Source organism: Asterias rubens, chromosome 4 (assembly GCF_902459465.1).
Source record: "Asterias rubens chromosome 4, eAstRub1.3, whole genome shotgun sequence".
Classification (NCBI taxonomy): Eukaryota; Metazoa; Echinodermata; class Asteroidea; order Forcipulatida; family Asteriidae; genus Asterias; species Asterias rubens.
Window position 1 is genome coordinate 4,685,540 of NC_047065.1, and position 18,157 is coordinate 4,703,696.

The following is an 18,157-nucleotide window of genomic DNA, read 5'->3' on the forward strand; positions in this document are numbered from 1 at the left end:
TTAAGCGTTCTGCAAAGTCTGACAGACCAGACTGCTTATTGAGGAGTCGTGAATCGTCATCATTTTGTAATTTCTTTTGATTTCCCTTTACCATTAGGTGGGTGAGATGATTGCCGCCATCCATTTCAAATTGATCAACATCAAATGTCAGCAGACTCGCACTGGTACCCTGCGTGCCGTCCGTACACTGGCGACCAACCACCTGGCAAACGTGATGGATACTCTATTGAAATACCCGCTGCCGTATGATGAGTAAGGTTTATCCATACTCGATTTAGACAATAGAGTTATATATAATAACGAGAGGGTGCACTGGTGATGCTTCTTGCACAAACGCGATGGGACCGCAAGGAAATAGGCACGCCCCATTCTGTACGCGCGTTGAATATTAAACACGCGTTGGAGTTTGTGTTTATTAAACGCTACGCGATGCTGTTTTTTCAACTTCCAAAATGGCCGCACAAACACATGCTAAGCAATGCCTGTTTTGTCAACTTAGAAAATGGCCGCCTGCGCGCATGCCGGGTCGCGTATATATTTCAGTGCGCCCTCTAGTTCTTATATTTAACTCTATGATTTAGACCCTTTTCAAAACCACAGCTGTGTTGTGCTAACAGAGTGTCCCTTAGCAGAATTTGTATTTCATGAAGCTGTTTACCGTAAGCAAGGGTAAATGCTGGCTAACCCACGGTAAGCACACGAGTGACGTAGCTATGCAAATCAATGGTGAACGTGCATTCATCAGAATTCGGTACAAAAACATCCCTCTCACGTTTAAGGCTCTTCATCAACTCACCCCAATCTACATCCGGGACATGCTACATCTTCGTAATGTCAGGCCTGGTCTACGGTCCTCCGCTCTCACACTCCACGCACCCATATCCCGCCTCGCTAGCTACGTAGACAGAGCTTTCTCCAGCATTGCACCTTGTCTTTGGAACTCACTGCCGCTTGCCCTCAGAACACAAAGTAATCCCTCAATCTTCAAAGGGCAGCTCGAAACACACCTCTTGACTTTGGGAACCGGCGTCCTTGAATGGCATTTTCTTTGTCAGATACTGTGCACTCTATAAAGTGCTGTATATTATTATGCGTGCTTAAGAGATTTTCTGCTTACATGTACTTGAGAAATCATGGTGAGATATGTTTATGCTTGCGCCAATTTTCTGCTACAGTTAGCACAAAAATTTGCTTATGGTAAACAGCTTTATGAAATTGAGCCCAGGCTCCAGCCCAGGCTCCAGCTTTGGCTCCAGCTTTGGCTCCAGCCCAGGCTCCAGCCCAGGCTCCAGCCCAGGCTCCAGCCCAGGCTCCAGCCCAGGCTCCAGCCCAGGCTCCAGCCCAGGCTCCAGCCCAGGCTCCAGCCCAGGCTCTATCAGTCGCTTCTAAAATGCTTGTTTTCGATACAGGGCCTAAATGGTCCGGAAGAGCCCAAGCCCAACCCTTGGTTTATTAATAAAGGCCTAAAATTTGTAAAAATGCAAGCAATCAGATTAGGACTGAAAACACAATCCAACTGCAAGACTCCAATGTAAGATGGGATTTGAGCCTGTGTGACGAGGTGAAAGTCAGGGAAGAAAACCACTAGAGCTATTTTGATCCCCTACACCATACCCAGTTCATTCAATTTCACACAAACCTTAAAGGAACATTACAGAATTGGTTTTGCTAACAAAACATTTGCTGGCAGTGAAAGCGTTTTGTACATCACATAAACTGACAAACCTGTAGAAGTTTGAGATCGATCGGCCATCTGGGTCATGAGAAAATAGTGAAAACCTGAGTAAACGCGAAATTAGACTATTTATTTCTCATCAAACACCACTTTTCATTTCAAAGGATGTTTCTTCTATCATTATTATTAGGCCGTGTATATTGATGTAGATCTGTGATCTTCACAAATTCTTTTCTTACCAATTCTGTAACGCTCCTTTATTAAAGTTAACAGCAGCAATATATTTTTTCTACAGACACATCAAAGACTGTTGGAAGTCGCTAGCCAGCGACCCTCTTATTCTCAGGCATATATTCGACAGTTTTATGGACACGCTGACCCGTAATGTCCACTACGATGAGAAGGTCGATCAAAAAACGAGGAAGACTCTTTCCAAGACTGCAACATTGCCTCCTCTTACTGTAAGTATGATTGGATTGTGATTTTTCAGCCAGGTTCCGTGGCTTCACAACCAGAAAAATAATAATAATAATTGTGGCTTCTTAAATAGTGCTCAGGTCCGTCATGCAGTGTCGCTCATGGCGCTTCACCATTATTACCCCTGGTCACTGGGCCTTTTAAATCATTCATTAAATGAACTCAGCTCCCTGGGGAGTATACAGCCTGTGCGGCCAAGTATGTAGCGCATCAAAGCTAATCCATCACAAGAACAAACTCTGCCGTCACAGGTACATTGTACCCATTTACCCCTGGGTGGAGAGAAGCAATTATAGTAAAGTGTCTTGCTCCGGGACACAAGTGTCACGACCGGGATTCGAACCCACACTCTGCTGAACAGAATCACCCGAGCTTGAATTCAGTGCTCTTATCCGCTCCGCCACGACGCCCCGAATAAATGAATGAAGTGGAAAAAAGGAGACATCTGCTCTATAATGGCAAAGGCTGTGGGTTGGAATCCTACCCCAGTAATATGCCTGTAAATTTTGTATACAGGACTCCGGCAAAAATTACTTTGATTTTGGGGAAAGTACTGAGTATACATTGCTTAACACACATCCTTGTAAGGGTAAAAAAAATGTTGTTGTTATTTATCCCCGATGCAAATTTAAACATCTATTCATAAATACCTGAGACAGTTTCGCTATTCCTATTGGTGGAGAGCGCTTCACGAGGTTGTGTATAAACCTTTGTTTATGACCGGTAAAAAGTGTTGGGCGTGACACGTGACCTTGCACCTGTTCTTATAAGACAGTTTCTTCATTCCTATTGGTCGAGAGCAAGGCTGAAACAGTTGTGCCACATCACGCACATCACGCACAGCATTCCCTTATAAGGAGTTGTTTACCCGAGGGCGCACAGGGCTTTACCATTTCATAGCTGGAGGGGTGTTGTGTTGAAAGAAATCATTTAACAATTATAATTTTTGCATTTATTTTACTTTTTGACCAAAAAGTGATGATGTTTTTGACCGTAAAAAGGTATTTATGAATGGGAATCAAAGTATGTTGAATCGGTTTTCAACTTGTGGTTTAAACCTGCCGAGGCCTGGTTCTTTATAATTTACCTTGACTTTGTCTTGGTAAAATTATCAAGAACCAGGCCTCGTTGGGATTAAACCACTAGTTGAAAACCTCTTCACTACACATTGATTCCCTTATTAAATTGTGCTGTAGCCACTGCTAAAATATAGGATTCAAACTGCCTCTAGCTACCGGGCAATCTCGGTAGTCTAGTTGGTAAGACACTGCTCTAGAATTGCAAGGGTCCTGGGTTCGAATCCCACCCGAGTAATATGCCTGGTGATATTTTTTCACAGATCTTGGGAAAGTACTCCAAGTATACAGTGCTAAAACACTGTATTGGGGTAAAAACAAAGTCATCATTCTTTATTCCCTATGTGCATTGTAGATTGTACATGCCCTGATCGAGATCCTTCAGGTGGAAGAAACAGAGCCGACCCTTCGTGAGCAGTTCCATCGCATCTTTGCTGCCTTGCTGATCTACGTCGGCTCTTGCATCGGAGTCAAACCACCCCCTCCTCCTGAGTCCACCGGCAAGAACGGAACGAGCAGTAAAGAGAAGAAAGCTGTCACCAAGGCTTTTGCATCCATCAAACCCTCTGTGTGAGCAGAATTTAGTTCTAGCAATCAGATACAAATAGGTGCAATTCCAAAATGGCCTTACTTCCTCGTTTACGAGCATTGGCAGCGTCGCTACCATGGGCAGTGCGCTGTATCAACACCTCTCGTCACTAACCCCTGGTAGGGATGTACTGGGAAACAACGCTGATTGGCCCAGGAAATTGTACGCATCAGATGTCAAAGGCATGCGCGCGTAGTTGTAAGATATTTGTATGTTGATCACGCCCGCGTTTTTTTTATGACACGAACATGTTTTTTTAAAAACAAAAACATTCTTTAAGACAAAATACATGCGTACGCGCGTAGAAAATATTGAATAATGAATATGTACGCTCATTTATGGCTCATTTAAATGTGCTAGCATATAGCACATTTAAATTGGCCAATTCCAGGGGCTATGAACGAGCAAGGCATGCTGGGAAAAAAATGGCGCGGTCAGATCGATCACCCCTGGGAACGAGGTTGGAATAATGGCTCTTCACTCTTATATTTGGGTGGCAGAACCTCTATGAGGAAACCAGTGTCTTTGCATTGTTTTATACAATCAATGACACGGGTCGCTTGGATATGAAGGGAAACCCAGAACACCACGCTACTGACAGCCAGGGCCCAATTTCATGGCTCTGCTTACCGTAAGCACTGAATCGGCGCTTACGGAAGCAGGGAATTCTGTGCTAACGGCAAGCCTATTTCACGGGTTAGCGCCAAATTTTGGCTTCTGCGCGTGCGTGCTCCACGTTACTAGGCATTCTATGCTTACAAGGCTAGCACAGAAATTCGGCGCTTGCACGTAAGTGGGGAATCGTGATCGTAAGCACATAATTCGGCGTTAAGCAGAGCCATGAAGTTGGGCTCCCTCTCCTTGCAGTGGATGCCAACCAAAATGTTAGTGCGCACAGGCTTTGTGCAATATACATATTTCATGAAAAGGGTCGATTAAATGAGGTGTAACCATATCTTTTGAGATGTGAACCACCACTGCTGGTTTTGAACCCTCGGTTCTTTTCAAAACATACCCTACTCAAAAAGAGATTTACACGTGGTGCTACCACAAACCCTCATCTAATGATGTTATTGCTGCACAATAACACAGTGAGACTTGATTGTCATTTTTGTGGGGTTTTACAGAGTTGCAGTGGATGCCCTTAGAATGTTGATCCAGAGAGGCCAAGGAGCAGAGCTGATAAAGTTCCTGGAGGATGGAGGGGTGTGGGAAACCCTGCAAGACACTGAGAAGTATCAGGATGGGGTCACCATCTTAGCACAGTAAGACATGCTTTTAAATATCAATTCATAAATAGACAGTTTCGCTATTCCTATTGGTGGAGAGCACGTCACGTGGGGGCGTTTAAACGGTTGATAACGACCAGCTGGACTCTGTTTATAACCGGTTAGTCTTGGTGCAAGACGTTTCTTGTTACGGGCGATGCGGGCGCTGTCGGTAAGTTGGCTGCGTTGTTTGTAAAAGGAAAATGAGAACGTCTTGCACCAAGACTACAACACGCACGAGCGAATATGATCCGGAAACTGGGGGCCTTAGTCATAACAATGCTACACACGGACGTCGTACATACATGTACAGAGCTCAAGCACGTCGGAACCGGATAAGTTTTACCTGGGGTCGTTGCTGTGCGACGGCGGGGGCCTTTAATCGCACAGCAACGACCCTACCTGTTTTAAACGGCCGTTAAAGAACTCGTCGCTACCCTTTTATTCCCTTAGTATATCTCTGTCTATAATTTGTTTTTACCATTACTCTCTCTCTTCAGTCCGGTGGCGCAAATTGCGCTGCGGTAATCATCACAAGTTCGTGGCAAAGATCTTGATCTGCTGCAGAAGTCGCTTTAGCTGCCATTCCCCTGTCCGGTCTCCAATTCTTTATGTCGGTCGACCATGATCTTGCTGGATCTTTGTCAAAACCTCTGTGATGCATAATGTGTCCAAAAGAACCGCATCTTCTGCACGGCAATCTGTTTTTGCTCCGCATCAACTCACTCCCTATGTGTACTAAGCACTTGGGTAGAATGTGAACCCACAACTTTTGCATTGCTAGAGCAGATGTCTTACCACTAGACCTCCTAGCTAGCCCTAATGCTTTGAACTGCCTCTAGCCAAATTGGATCGATATTACAAAGAGCTAAAGATCTATCTTAGCCATGTACATGTATCAATCTTTTGCTTAGCAAAATGTGATGTTACAATACAAATCACTGAGTTTTTTTTATGCTATTGTGAAATCAAGTCCTGTCCTCAATTTCCTTTCAACTGCAGTAAGGACTTCCTCACAAATTTCTTTTGCTTATCATCAAAAATACATGTACTTCTCTTTATTTTTTTATTTATTTTTTTTCCACAGAGGAATGGCGAAGCAGATGTCAGGCTACTTGGCTAAGATCGTGTCTAGTTTGATTCCGTCATTAGCGAGTCTGTATGAGCCACAACGAGTGGTCACTGCAGCTTTCTTGGCCGAGGTACGAAGAATTTACATCCAGGGACCTTTCCCAACCCCCACTCTTTTCTCTTCCCCCCCCCCCCAAACAAAAATTGTATATTCTTCATCGTCCAGATGCAAAATTAACATCTACATGTACATTGAATGAAATACCTCTTGAGTCATCATCATCATTTAGGCTGTGTTCATACAGTATACAATTGTTGCCCGCTGTGACGGGGCCCTTTGCGTGTTGTACACGCGAGGGGGAAAATGAAACCATTTCCCCTCGAGGGTGTACAAAACCCATGGACCCCAGTCACAGCGTGCAACAATTGTTTTGTTATACCTTTGTATAATCATGGAGGAAGGTAGAGAAGGAGCTCGAACGAAGGGACTTCAAAAGTTGAACCCGTGGTACCGCGGTCGTTTAACGTCGCCTCATAATCACCCACATACCTTATACAGACAATGGGCGACCTCGCGTATGTGAGTTTGCGCGTGCGCCCTTGGTTCTTCACTCAACCATGGTGTCGTATGTTGTATGGATATAAAACAGAAAAAACAACTTTTTTGAGACCTGATAAAAATTGTGTACACTTGTGCCCACCAAACCGAAAAACACAATTGAATACCAACCACCCTCGTGTGCTAATACCCAAATTTTGAACCACCGCTGTTGACCGGAAAGTCACAAAAAATGTAAAAATATGCCATGGTGTTTCAGTGAAACACCACAAACGGTATATGAAAACGTGTATATTCACAATTCTTGTCTCCAATGATTCAACTTTACACGAAGGCAACGGTGCAGAGCGGCGGTACCGCGCGTTCTGTACAAAGAGATCCAATCTTGCTTGTTAATCGGCCGTCCAGCTGGAGGTCTCCTATCTTTTTCCACTGGTCAGACAGGGGCGTTGTCAGGGTATTCTTTTGTTACTCTGCGGTTTTGTGGGTCGTTCGAGCTCCTTCTCTTCCTTCCTCCATGGTATAATTGTTACTCCTCTTCTCAAAGTTCTGTTGTCATCTTCAAACATTATTATTAATCTGTGATCGTCAAGATTTTTGATTCTTACCAATTCTGTAATGTTCCTTTAAACATGAGGTTCTGTGTACGGGAATAAGTAGTTGCATGATTTTAACCTGTGATCACCAGATTAACATGCCAGTGTTTTACCAACTGAGCTATCTATAGCCATAACGTTGGCCATCTCCCTATCGTGTCAGTTTCTTTGTTCGGGGTGCCAGTCGTAAGCCATTCAACCTGTTACTGCCATGTAGCCAAGGATAACCTTAAGGGGATGCAACTTTTTATTTTAAATCTTTAAGTTAGACAAAACTACTGGGGTAACTTACTGGCTACATGTGAAATAATTTTGGGCCGATCAAAGGAAAAAATTACGAGCAGGACTCCAAATAAAAGAGCTGTGAAAAACATGAAGTTAATACCAACTGTTTAAAGGCAGTGGACACTATTGGTAATTACTCAAAAAGTTTATTAGCATAAAAACCTTACTTGGTAACGAGTAATGGGGAGAGGTTGACGGTATAAAACATTGTGAGAAACGGCTCCCTCTGAAGTGACGTAGTTTTTGAGAAAGAAGTATTTTTCCACGAATTCATTTCGAGACCTCGAGTTTAGAAATAGAGGTCTCGAAATCAACCATCCAAAAGCACACAACTTCGTGTGACAAGGGTGTTTTTTCTTTCATTCATATATCTTGTAACTTCGACGACCGATTGAGCTCAAATTTTCACAGGTTTGTTATTTTATGTATATGTTGAGATACACCAAGTGAGAAGACTGGTCTTTGACAATTACCAATAGTGTCCAATGTCTTTAAGCCATTGAACAATTTCGGAACAGAAAATAAATTAAAAGTTCACAGATTTACAAATAACTTACAGGGTGTACAGAAGGTAATGGTGAAAGACTTCTCTTGAAATATTATTCCATGAAATGTTTACTTTTTGAGAAAACATAACAGCAATATCAATTCTCGATATCGAGAATTACGGATCTATTTAAACACATGTCATGACACGGCGAAACATGCGGAAACAAGGGTTGTTTTTTTTCGTTATTTTCTCCCGATGACTAATTGAGCCTAAATTTTCACAGGTTTGTTATATTTCATATATAAGTTGTGATACACGAAGTGTGGGCCTTGGACAATACTGTTTTATATCGAAAGTGTCTAATAGGTTTAAGATAGATTTTATTGGTTGCTACCTGAATAAAGACACAACAAAATGAAGAGTGGGATTGAAACTACACAAAGGGCTGTGAAAAGCTTGAAAATTGTTTGTTGTACAAACTCAACATTTCAAAACTCAGACCCACCCCAACTCTTAAGAAAGATTTTATGAGTTGCTTCTCCCAATCTCTCCAAAATTTTTCTATTTTTTTGCCATTGTGCAAAGTTTCAACCATTGCATATTTTTGTCTTGCATGCATAGTTGGTGAATCAGAAGTGTGGAGGGGACATGCAGCTGGTTGAAGACATCATGAATAACCTGTTGGGCAGGATGGTCGACTCTTGCCACGTTGTACGCATGCTCTGCATCAGAGGTCTGGGGAATATTGCCAGCCTGGGTCCCAATCAGGTAAGATGTCTGAACCAGTATTACTCTAAAATGAGTTAATATCGTCGAGTAGACATTTCCATTGTTGATAAACAGAGTGTGCCGATTGGCATGGCCAGTCCAATCATTTGCACTCATAAGGCACGCCTTTCGGGATCCAAGAACAAAGATGTTGCTCGTCTGCAGCACCTACAAAATCAGGCAGCCCGCATTGTATTCCAGGTTCCACGTCGTCATCCACATCTCCCGTTTTAAACTCTCTACACTGGCTGCCAATTAACAAAAGGATCAAGTTCAAAATCATGTTTTTTGAATATTTTAGTAACATTTCGACAAGCTTTGGCTATCTGTTTTTGATTTGGCTTTCCGTAGTTTTTCAACCTCGGTTGGCGAAACTCGGGCTGTGACCTCGCGATAGAAAGGTCTACATGTATATAGCGCTCGTATCTATCATTAAGTTGGTCAAGGTGCTGGAACAAAAGAGGAACATTTTTTAAGGCAGGTTTGAAGTTTATGGATTATTTGACCCGTTTATGTAGCACCATGTAAGGGTTAACAAGGTGTTGCGGCGCATTCAGCAGCCACTGCTAGAAACATGGCGGCAGACTCCTTCTCTTTGCAATAAGTGTAAGCGGGTTTTTTTTCTCATGCATTGTACAACCAGCATGACCAGGGGACTTGTGGCTTTACGACCCATTCGAAGAACAACGCAATAAGTGTCTTGCTCGAGGATACAAGTGCCCTGACTTGGACTCGAACCCACACTCTGCTGATCAGAAACACCAGAGTTTGAGTCCAGTGCTAATAACCCCTGGCCATGACACGCCACGGTAGCACCATTTACACATGATTCTAGCCCAAACCTCACCTAACAAAATAGTGGGTTATCCAGAATGGCACACAGAAGTGACAAAATGCCGATAATAAAAGAGTGGAAAGGAATTGCGTGTACCCCCGGAAGTGATAGTATTATTTAAATAGCCCTCACGCGGTCAAAAATACGGGGCATTGAAAGATTTTGTGGTTCTTTTTGCAACTCCTAAAGGCCCAGAAGTATTGCACAACGGTTTTGTCGGCCATGATGGCGGGTATGGATGACAAGGAAGACACCGACGATCAGATCCTGCTGGAATCAATGACCGGTCTGTCGCGAATCATCGTCAAGATTGACGAGTCCAACATCAGACCCATTCTTGTCAATATCGCTCTCAGGATACGACCCTGCTTCGAAAAGGTAAGGTTCTTGCTCAGATTATTTTTGTAAGGTACAGATGAAAAATTTATAAAAACCAAGAATGAAAAACCTTTAAAAAATTTTTATCAACTGTACGTGTGACCTGTGACCTGTGTACAAAAGAGCCACAGAGACTGTACTTCCTGCAGGCATGATGGGTATACAACCCAAAGGAAGAAAACATACAATTTGATACTTGTGTTTCTTGAAAAATAAACCAATCATTCCATGTACTGATATACAAATTTGACAATCTCCTTAAACAGCCAATAAAGGATGATCTCAAATATATAGATATTACAGTTTTCTAACAGCTGCAGTCCATCCAGAAAACATAAAAAATATAACGAGTCTCTTACATGTTTATGTACCTCAGGTTAAAACATGGTAAAAATGGGATTTTCTCCAGGATGCTCCAAGCCAAATTTCTGAAAAACGTGGGGTCAAACAAACCCGCGCGACAAAGGAATCGTGACGTCAGTGGCGGCTATTTGGTGTGGAAATGCCAAAACTGGAGAACTGTGTTCAAAACCAATAGGGGAAAATCGTCACTGGCATCCAGGGTCATTATAATAGATAAGCCGTTTTTGACTCTCGACTGAAAAAGCCGCGCGGCTGGGTGCATTTTTGACTTGAGTTATTTATTACTAAATGCAAATTTTGAGAGTCAAATGGTTATTAACCGGTATCTGCGATGTCTATTTTTGGCCATAAAAAGGTAGTAGTTGACATATTGAGAGCATCCTTTATTGGCTCTTTAATTAAGAAACTGTTTCCCTATTATGTTGAATTTAATTCTAAATATTGCCCTGATTGTTGTACAAAATCTACCTGATTGCAAGATGCAAATGTTGGCAGTTCTGTTATTGCACATTTCCAGCCTATTATTGCAAGAACAAGTCGCATACTAAATCATGTACTTTGCTTGTCTTTCTTATTGTACTACATGTAACTAGGATCGTGCCACCTCCAGAGCCGTGTCGTTCACCTTATTTGGCAACTTGAGTCGTTTTGGTGACGGCCCATCAAAGGCGCCCTTCTTGGAACAGATTCATACAAACTTTGTCAGTCTGTTACTTCACCTGAATGATGAAGATGAAGATGTGAAGAATGTAAGTAAAGAGTCCTATTGGTTGAAAGGTAGTCACATGATCATGTTTAGGTGGTATTATTTGGGTCCTATTGGTTGGAAGATGGTCACATGACCATGTTTAGGTGGTATTATTTAGGTCCCTATTGGTTGGAAGATGGTCACATGACCATGTTGAGGTGGTATTATTTAGGTCCTATTGGTTGGAAGATGGTCACATGACCATGTTTATGTGGTATTATTTAGGTCCTATTGGTTAAAAGATGGTCACATGACCATGTTTAGGTGGTATTATTTAGGTCCTATTGGTTGGACGATGGTCACATGACCATGTTTATGTGGTATTATTTAGGTCCTATTGGTTAAAAGATGGTCACATGACCATGTTTAGGTGGTATTATTTAGGTCCTATTGGTTAAAAGATGGTCACATGACCATGTTTATGTGGTATTATTTAGGTCCTATTGGTTGGAAGATGGTCACATGACCATGTTTATGTGGTATTATTTAGGTCCTATTGGTTAAAAGATGGTCACATGACCATGTTTAGGTGGTATTATTTAGGTCCTATTGGTTAAAAGATGGTCACATGACCATGTTTAGGTGGTATTATTTAGGTCCTATTGGTTGGAAGATGGTCACATGACCATGTTTATGTGGTATTATTTAGGTCCTATTGGTTAAAAGATGGTCACATGACCATGTTTAGGTGGTATTATTTAGGTCCTATTGGTTAAAAGATGGTCACATGACCATGTTTAGGTGGTATTATTTCGGTCCTATTGGTTGGAAGATGGTCACATGATCATGTTTATGTGGTATTATTTAGGTCCTATTGGTTAAAAGATGGTCACATGACCATGTTTAGGTGGTATTATTTAGATCCTATTGGTTGACAATACTGTTTACCGAAAGTGTCCAATGGCTTTAAAGTGATACTATATGACATTTGATGACATGGTTACAAGAAGGCATTATATTTTTGGCTTGGCCTACTCCTTTGGCCACGATCCTGCCAGTCCTGAAGGGGCTGATGATTATCTAAATAACTGACAAAGCCAAGCCCAAGGCTTGGTTTCCCTTTGACCAAACATTGTTTTTTCATTCCTCGCCAGGCCTGTAAGTACGCCCTGAAGGAAGTCGGACCACGTCTTGGTTCGGGCGCTCTCAATCAAATGTTCCAGAAACATCTTCTCGACGGGCGCTCACTCAATTACGGAGAGTTCATGTTCAACCTCTCCAAAGTCATAGTAAGTTTGTTCTGATTGTTATTTTCCAATGTTTTGAATTAGCTGTCGCAAACTGCTCCATATCTTTGTTCGGGCTGCCAGTCAAAAGCACCTCAACCTGTAACTGCCAAATAGTGAGGGATCACACCTGGGCCCAAATTCATAGAGCTGCTAAGCAGAAAAATGCTTAGCATGAAATTTCTTCCTTGATAAAAACAGGATTTCCAACCAAATTTCCATTTGTTGCATATTGCTTGTTACTGGTATTCAGCTGTTGTTTTCTAGATCCTGAAAATCGCGTGGAAATTTGGTTGGTAATCCTGTTTTTATCCGGAAGAAATTTCATGCTAAGCAAATTTTTGTGCTTAGCAGCTCTATGAAATTGGGCCCTGAATTTGAAATTGTTTGTGTATTCAAAGCAGTTTGCCCAATCAGGCATAAATAAAAAAATAATTAAGATTATACCATGTTCAGTTAGCATTTTATGACTTAAAGGTGCACAAATTTATAAAATCATAAGAAATCCTATGATGAAGTCATCATGACGTCATTTCACAGTTTACAAGAACTACACATGTAGCCAATATCTAACAATCTAACCGCTCTTAACCACTCGGCCATGGCACCCAATGGGCAAAGAACCTTAATAAAAAAAGTCTTTTGTGGTTTTTCTAGATCGAAAACTTCTTACAGAAAGTGAACTTCTATGTGATGGGAAACGTCAGTTTCTTCAAGAGCTCCTGGCCGGACATCCGCGGTAATGCTGCCATGTTTGCTGGGTTTCTATTGGGTAATCTGCCAGAGGCAAGTCATACGCTCATCACCAAGGAACATGTCTGTGGTGGTAAGAACACTTTTTTAAATGAGCTCATTTCTCTTAAAGGCACTGGACAGATTTGGTAATTAATAAAAATGTTTATAAGCGAAAAAAAAACTTGGTAATGAGCAAAGAAGAGCTGTTGGTAGCATAGAGACACGGTAAGGGAGAGCCGGTCCTGTAATTGATAAAGGACGAGCATTCGCCAAAATACAATCAATGATAATAAAAGTAATCAATGACAGCTAAAATATATCAAATAAAGTTCTTCTGTATAGGTTTAATTCATTTAACCCATAGCAAACATCATACAACAAGTTACAACACTACAGTATGCATATTATACAGTGTCACAGTGCACAGTGAAAGTTCACATAAAGATCGAATGTGGCGTCCATGCTACACACGCGGACGGACGCACTACACACGATCTATAAACAATCTGATCACAGTAATTCAGGTATACAATAGGGTTTAAACGTAAAACAATACTCACAAATAGCTCAATAATTCTTTTGCTCCCATATAAATAAGTTTTTAGAGCATGGCCAGAGCCATGCTGACTCCAAAATAGTATGTGCTCTTTCAAGACGGAGCTATGGGAAAAAGAGAGTGATTGTCACGTGACAATCCCAAAAGTTTACTTTTTAGAAGTTCAACAATGAGGGCGCACTTGGTTGATCCCTACAGTATTTTAAAACATTGTGAAAAACGTCTCCCTCTGAAATAATATAGTATTTGAGAAAGAGGTAATTTCTCACTCAAATAATAAAAGGCTTCATCTGTAAGCACACAAATTGTCCAAGTGAGCCCAAATTTTCAGATTTGTTATTTTATGCATATGTTGAGATACACCAAGTGAAAAAAACTGGTCTTTGACAATAACCAAGCATGTCCAGTGCCTTTATCCAGTTTGCTGAAGGTTTTGGTTAATGCTGTCAGTGAATAACACATTTCGTGTGTTTTTATATAAAAAAGTTTAATTGAATTAAATTGAAGGAACTAATCTTGTTTTTCTTCTTTTCCGTCCTGTCTATACTCAGCACTCATCCTACTCTTGAAGGATCCAGACGCTGACGTGAAAGTGAAGGCCGCCGAAGCAATGAGCTTACTATCCGAGTACTAAACACTGTATTATTGGTAAGACCTTTGACCTTTGACCTTCGAAACCCCTAGGTCATTACCATGACAAAGGTTATGTACCCCTTGCAACAGAGACCTCTTGGAGGTCAAAGGATTGCTTGAGAGTTGTGGCTGCCTTGTGCGTCTTCGTCAGCACATCATTTGAGCTTAGCTATGGTGGCCTTGCAAGGGGTCTATATACCCTATGCACAACATGCAGCGCACAAACTTGCGCGTATCCTGTCTGCCATTTTGTGCGTCAAAGCGTGCACGAAAGGAATGGACTCCGATAAAATGGTAGAAATGGTAGACGGGCATTGTTCGGAGGTGCGTAAACACGTGTACCATTCTTTTGTGTGCGTTTTTGACACAAAATGTTTGAAAGCAGAGGGGCGTGCGAGGGTGCTGCGCGTTTACAATTGGTCTATTGTATCGCTTAAAGTGTGCGCGCTTTGCCTGTAAATGCTTTAATGTAAAGAAAAATGTGAACTTATTGTGATGATTTTCTGAAGATACCCGTCCACAGAAACACCGAAGCTGCAACTCAACTGAAATGTTGTTGTTGTTCGAAAACCAAGTCTGCGAAGAGCGGACAGTAATTTCTGGGCGCAAACAGGTTATAAGCCAAAATGTTTTGTAACGTACAGTGCTTGTGACTGGTAAACATGCTGTGTAAAACACTGCAGTGAATTGTGTCGAGCTTTGTCTACTGAGTAAAAGAGGGTTTAAAGACAATCCCCAGATGTGGGATGTTATGGTATAAAAGTGTACTACATGTACTACGAAAAATGTATAATATTGATAAATATTAATGGGAGTTTATTGTGATGCCTTGCGTTTAAAAAAACAAACTTTTTCAAAGCAAATGCAAAAAAAAAGTTAAGGCAGGTTCACACTTTATTTTAATGTTGAGAAAATACAATTTTTAATGTCTGGTGCATTGACTTTAAACAAATTTATAGCATTATTTACCTCCAGTGCTGTTTGACCAGAGTGAGGGGATCTGCCTATTTAAAATAATATACCTAGGGGAAAATACGTTGGCTTGCAAATGACGAGACATGAAAGCAAGTGCATTTATTTACAGTGCGGTTAAAATGGGAAAAACATGATGGGGGTGGAGCTACATCAGCTGGGTAACCCTCATAGCTGCTTTAAAGGTGTCGAGGGACGAGTACAAAGCTGGATCCTTCTGTAGATTGTTCCAGTCCCAGATGGTGCGGGGGAAGAAGGAGGTAGTGTACACTGATGAGATTTAGAAGAGTTTGCGGTAACACCATGTAATGACTATCTCTAAATGAGTTGGGGTGGTTCTGAAAAGAACCGTTGGATTAACTTTATAAAATCTTATGGTGGTAGCCCATTTACATTCCAGTATGGGTTTTCCATGGATTGTAGTCAAACTTTGGAAGTACACGTTGTTACATGTTGATTGGCTGGTGTAATACCAGATTAAAATCAATCCTCTAATATTAATAAGCTTTCTCCCTCAAGATTTTGTCAAAACTGGAGGGCATTCTGCAGCCAAGTTTTGGAAGTTCGGCTTTAGCACGCCAAGTTGAATTTACAATTCATTATCCTTCCTGCTTAAAGGCAGTGGACACTATTGGTAATTACTCAAAATAATTATTAGCATAAAACCCTTCTTGGTGACGAGTAATGGGGAGAGGTTGGTGGTATAAAACATTGTGAGAAACGGCTCCCTCTGAAGTGCCATAGTTTTAGAGAAAGAAGTAATTTTCCACGAATTTGATTTCGAGAGCTCAAGTTTAGAACTTGAGGTCTCGAAATCAACCATCTAAACGCACACAACTTCGTGTGACAAGGGTGTTTTCTTCTTTCATTATTATCTCGCAACTTTGATGACCGATTGAGCTCAAATTTTCACAGGTTTATTATTTTATGCATATGTTGAGATACACCAACTGTGAAGGCTAGTCATTGACAATTACCAATAATGTCCACTGCCTTTAACCAACAACGGCCTGTGATTGGCTACCTAGGAGTCATGAATTATTCATAGCTGACAAATTTGCATATCCCCTCACCCCCTCCATCAGTCAGTTTTGCTAATAGAGATACATGTACAATCTTCCTCAGAGGAATATATATATATTTTGATTAATTTCTTCTTTCTGGATCCTTTCCTTAATCCCTTTCCCCCTCTCTTTTTCTATAAATGGATATGTATTTGTTTGTACTTGTCTTATGCCTCTGAAGAAGGTCCGGATTGGATCGAAAGCTAAGGCCATCTACCCTATTCATTATATATTTTGATTAATTTGTATTCAAACATTCCTGAGGCATAATTAATAATTTTGTTCATTGTACCAGCAATGGCGTGGTACACAGTGAAGTGCAATTGATGAATGACTGGACTTTGTTCCAGTTTATAGGACAAAGACAACAGGCTAAGAATTTCATAAAAAGGTCCTGCCCTCTTTAGAGGCAGCTTCCCTGAAGAATAAACTACTCCATAAATACTTGGTACGCACGCATTAGCCTTGGAATGAGGTGCATGCTGGTCTAGGGTATTTTTTTGCGGTCGTAACCAAAAACTCATTAAGTACGCTCACCTGGATTGTTGATAATCAAGATTTAATTTTGGATTTGTTAAAACAAATCTTTTAATTCGTAACCATTGACTGTTTCGGTTGAAATTGCCATTGGTTGATCACTGGCGATTGAGTGAAAAAGTTATTGGTTGCAGCCGCAAAAAGTAAGTGATAAAGTTTGGTCGCTAGCTTAACCAGCATGCACCTCATTCCATGGCTGATGCACGTGTACCAGGAATTTACATAGTAGACTAGGGCCCTTTTACATAGTAGACTAGGGCCCTTTTACATAGTAGACTAGGGCCCTTTTACATAGTAGACTAGGGCCCTTTTCGAATTCACGGCTTCGGGTTTAGTTTCAGGCTCCGTTCTCCCGTCTGAAGCCCTGAGCACGTACTCAAAGCACGCCCGATTGTCAAAACAACCGCAGGGCCAAGCAAGCCTGAGCTGAAGACGAAGCTGTGGTTTCGAAAAGTGCCTATGTCTTTGGGGTGAGATTTGTAAAGTCGAGATCAGAACTATGGGCCTTTCCAAACCTCAGCTTGAGCCTCAGATTGGGTTCTGTCTGCAGTCACACCTGAGCCTAAAAAAGATCACACCTGAGCCTAATTTAACAAAGCTGTTTAGCAGAAAATACTGCTTGACACATTTTTTTGCGAAGCAAAAATTTAGTGGGGCACCAGTCACAACATTGTAAAAATTATGTAATTTTGGCTGGTAACCTGTTTCTATTAAGCGATACTTTTCCTTGCTCAGCAAGTTTTTGTGCTTACAGGCTTTATGAAATTGAACCCCCGAGCCCAAACTGAGGATTGGAAAAGACCTGAGGTATGTTTGTGGCTTCTTGTAAATGTTCAACCTTTAAACTGGTGCTCGCTTTAGGTCTTTTTTCTTCTTTCAAATTTAGAGAAAGATGAAAACACATTTTTGATGGTTTCTTTTAGGACACTTTTAATTAGTAAGGAATTAGAAGGGAATAATTCGGTTTAAAGTAGAACAACATTGGAAATTTTTTCTCTTTTTTTCGATTTTAAGATTTAAAAACTTTTATCATAGGCAAGAGAAAAATTTCAGAACGATAGACCAAATTGTTTTTAAGACATAGTCGAAAGTTGTGCAAAAGAGAATAATATTTTGTGATTTATACTGTGTTATACAAATATAACATGGTTTGAGGGTGACTGGTCAGTACTGGCGTCCCAAGGTGTTGGAAGTTGGCAAACTAGTTCCCAAGGCGAAGCCGAGGGAACTAGTTTTTCAACTTCCAATACCAAGGG

General features: G+C 41.2%; 1 protein-coding gene across 3 annotated transcripts in view; it reads left to right on the forward strand.

The window, feature by feature from the left end:
- LOC117289133 (maestro heat-like repeat-containing protein family member 1) overlaps window positions 1–15,983 on the forward strand; it is a 53,039-nt gene extending 37,056 nt beyond the window's left edge. For all 3 annotated transcript variants that reach the window (XM_033770113.1, XM_033770114.1, XM_033770115.1), the window contains 11 exons: window positions 98–252; window positions 1,971–2,136; window positions 3,584–3,798; window positions 4,945–5,082; window positions 6,173–6,287; window positions 8,708–8,854; window positions 9,879–10,067; window positions 11,024–11,179; window positions 12,273–12,407; window positions 13,062–13,230; window positions 14,247–15,983. In XM_033770113.1, the coding sequence (XP_033626004.1) occupies window positions 98–252; window positions 1,971–2,136; window positions 3,584–3,798; window positions 4,945–5,082; window positions 6,173–6,287; window positions 8,708–8,854; window positions 9,879–10,067; window positions 11,024–11,179; window positions 12,273–12,407; window positions 13,062–13,230; window positions 14,247–14,329 (1,668 nt within the window). In that variant the 3' untranslated portion in view covers window positions 14,330–15,983. The remainder of the gene's footprint in view (window positions 1–97; window positions 253–1,970; window positions 2,137–3,583; window positions 3,799–4,944; window positions 5,083–6,172; window positions 6,288–8,707; window positions 8,855–9,878; window positions 10,068–11,023; window positions 11,180–12,272; window positions 12,408–13,061; window positions 13,231–14,246) is intronic.
- The last annotated feature ends 2,174 nt before the right edge of the window (window positions 15,984–18,157 follow it).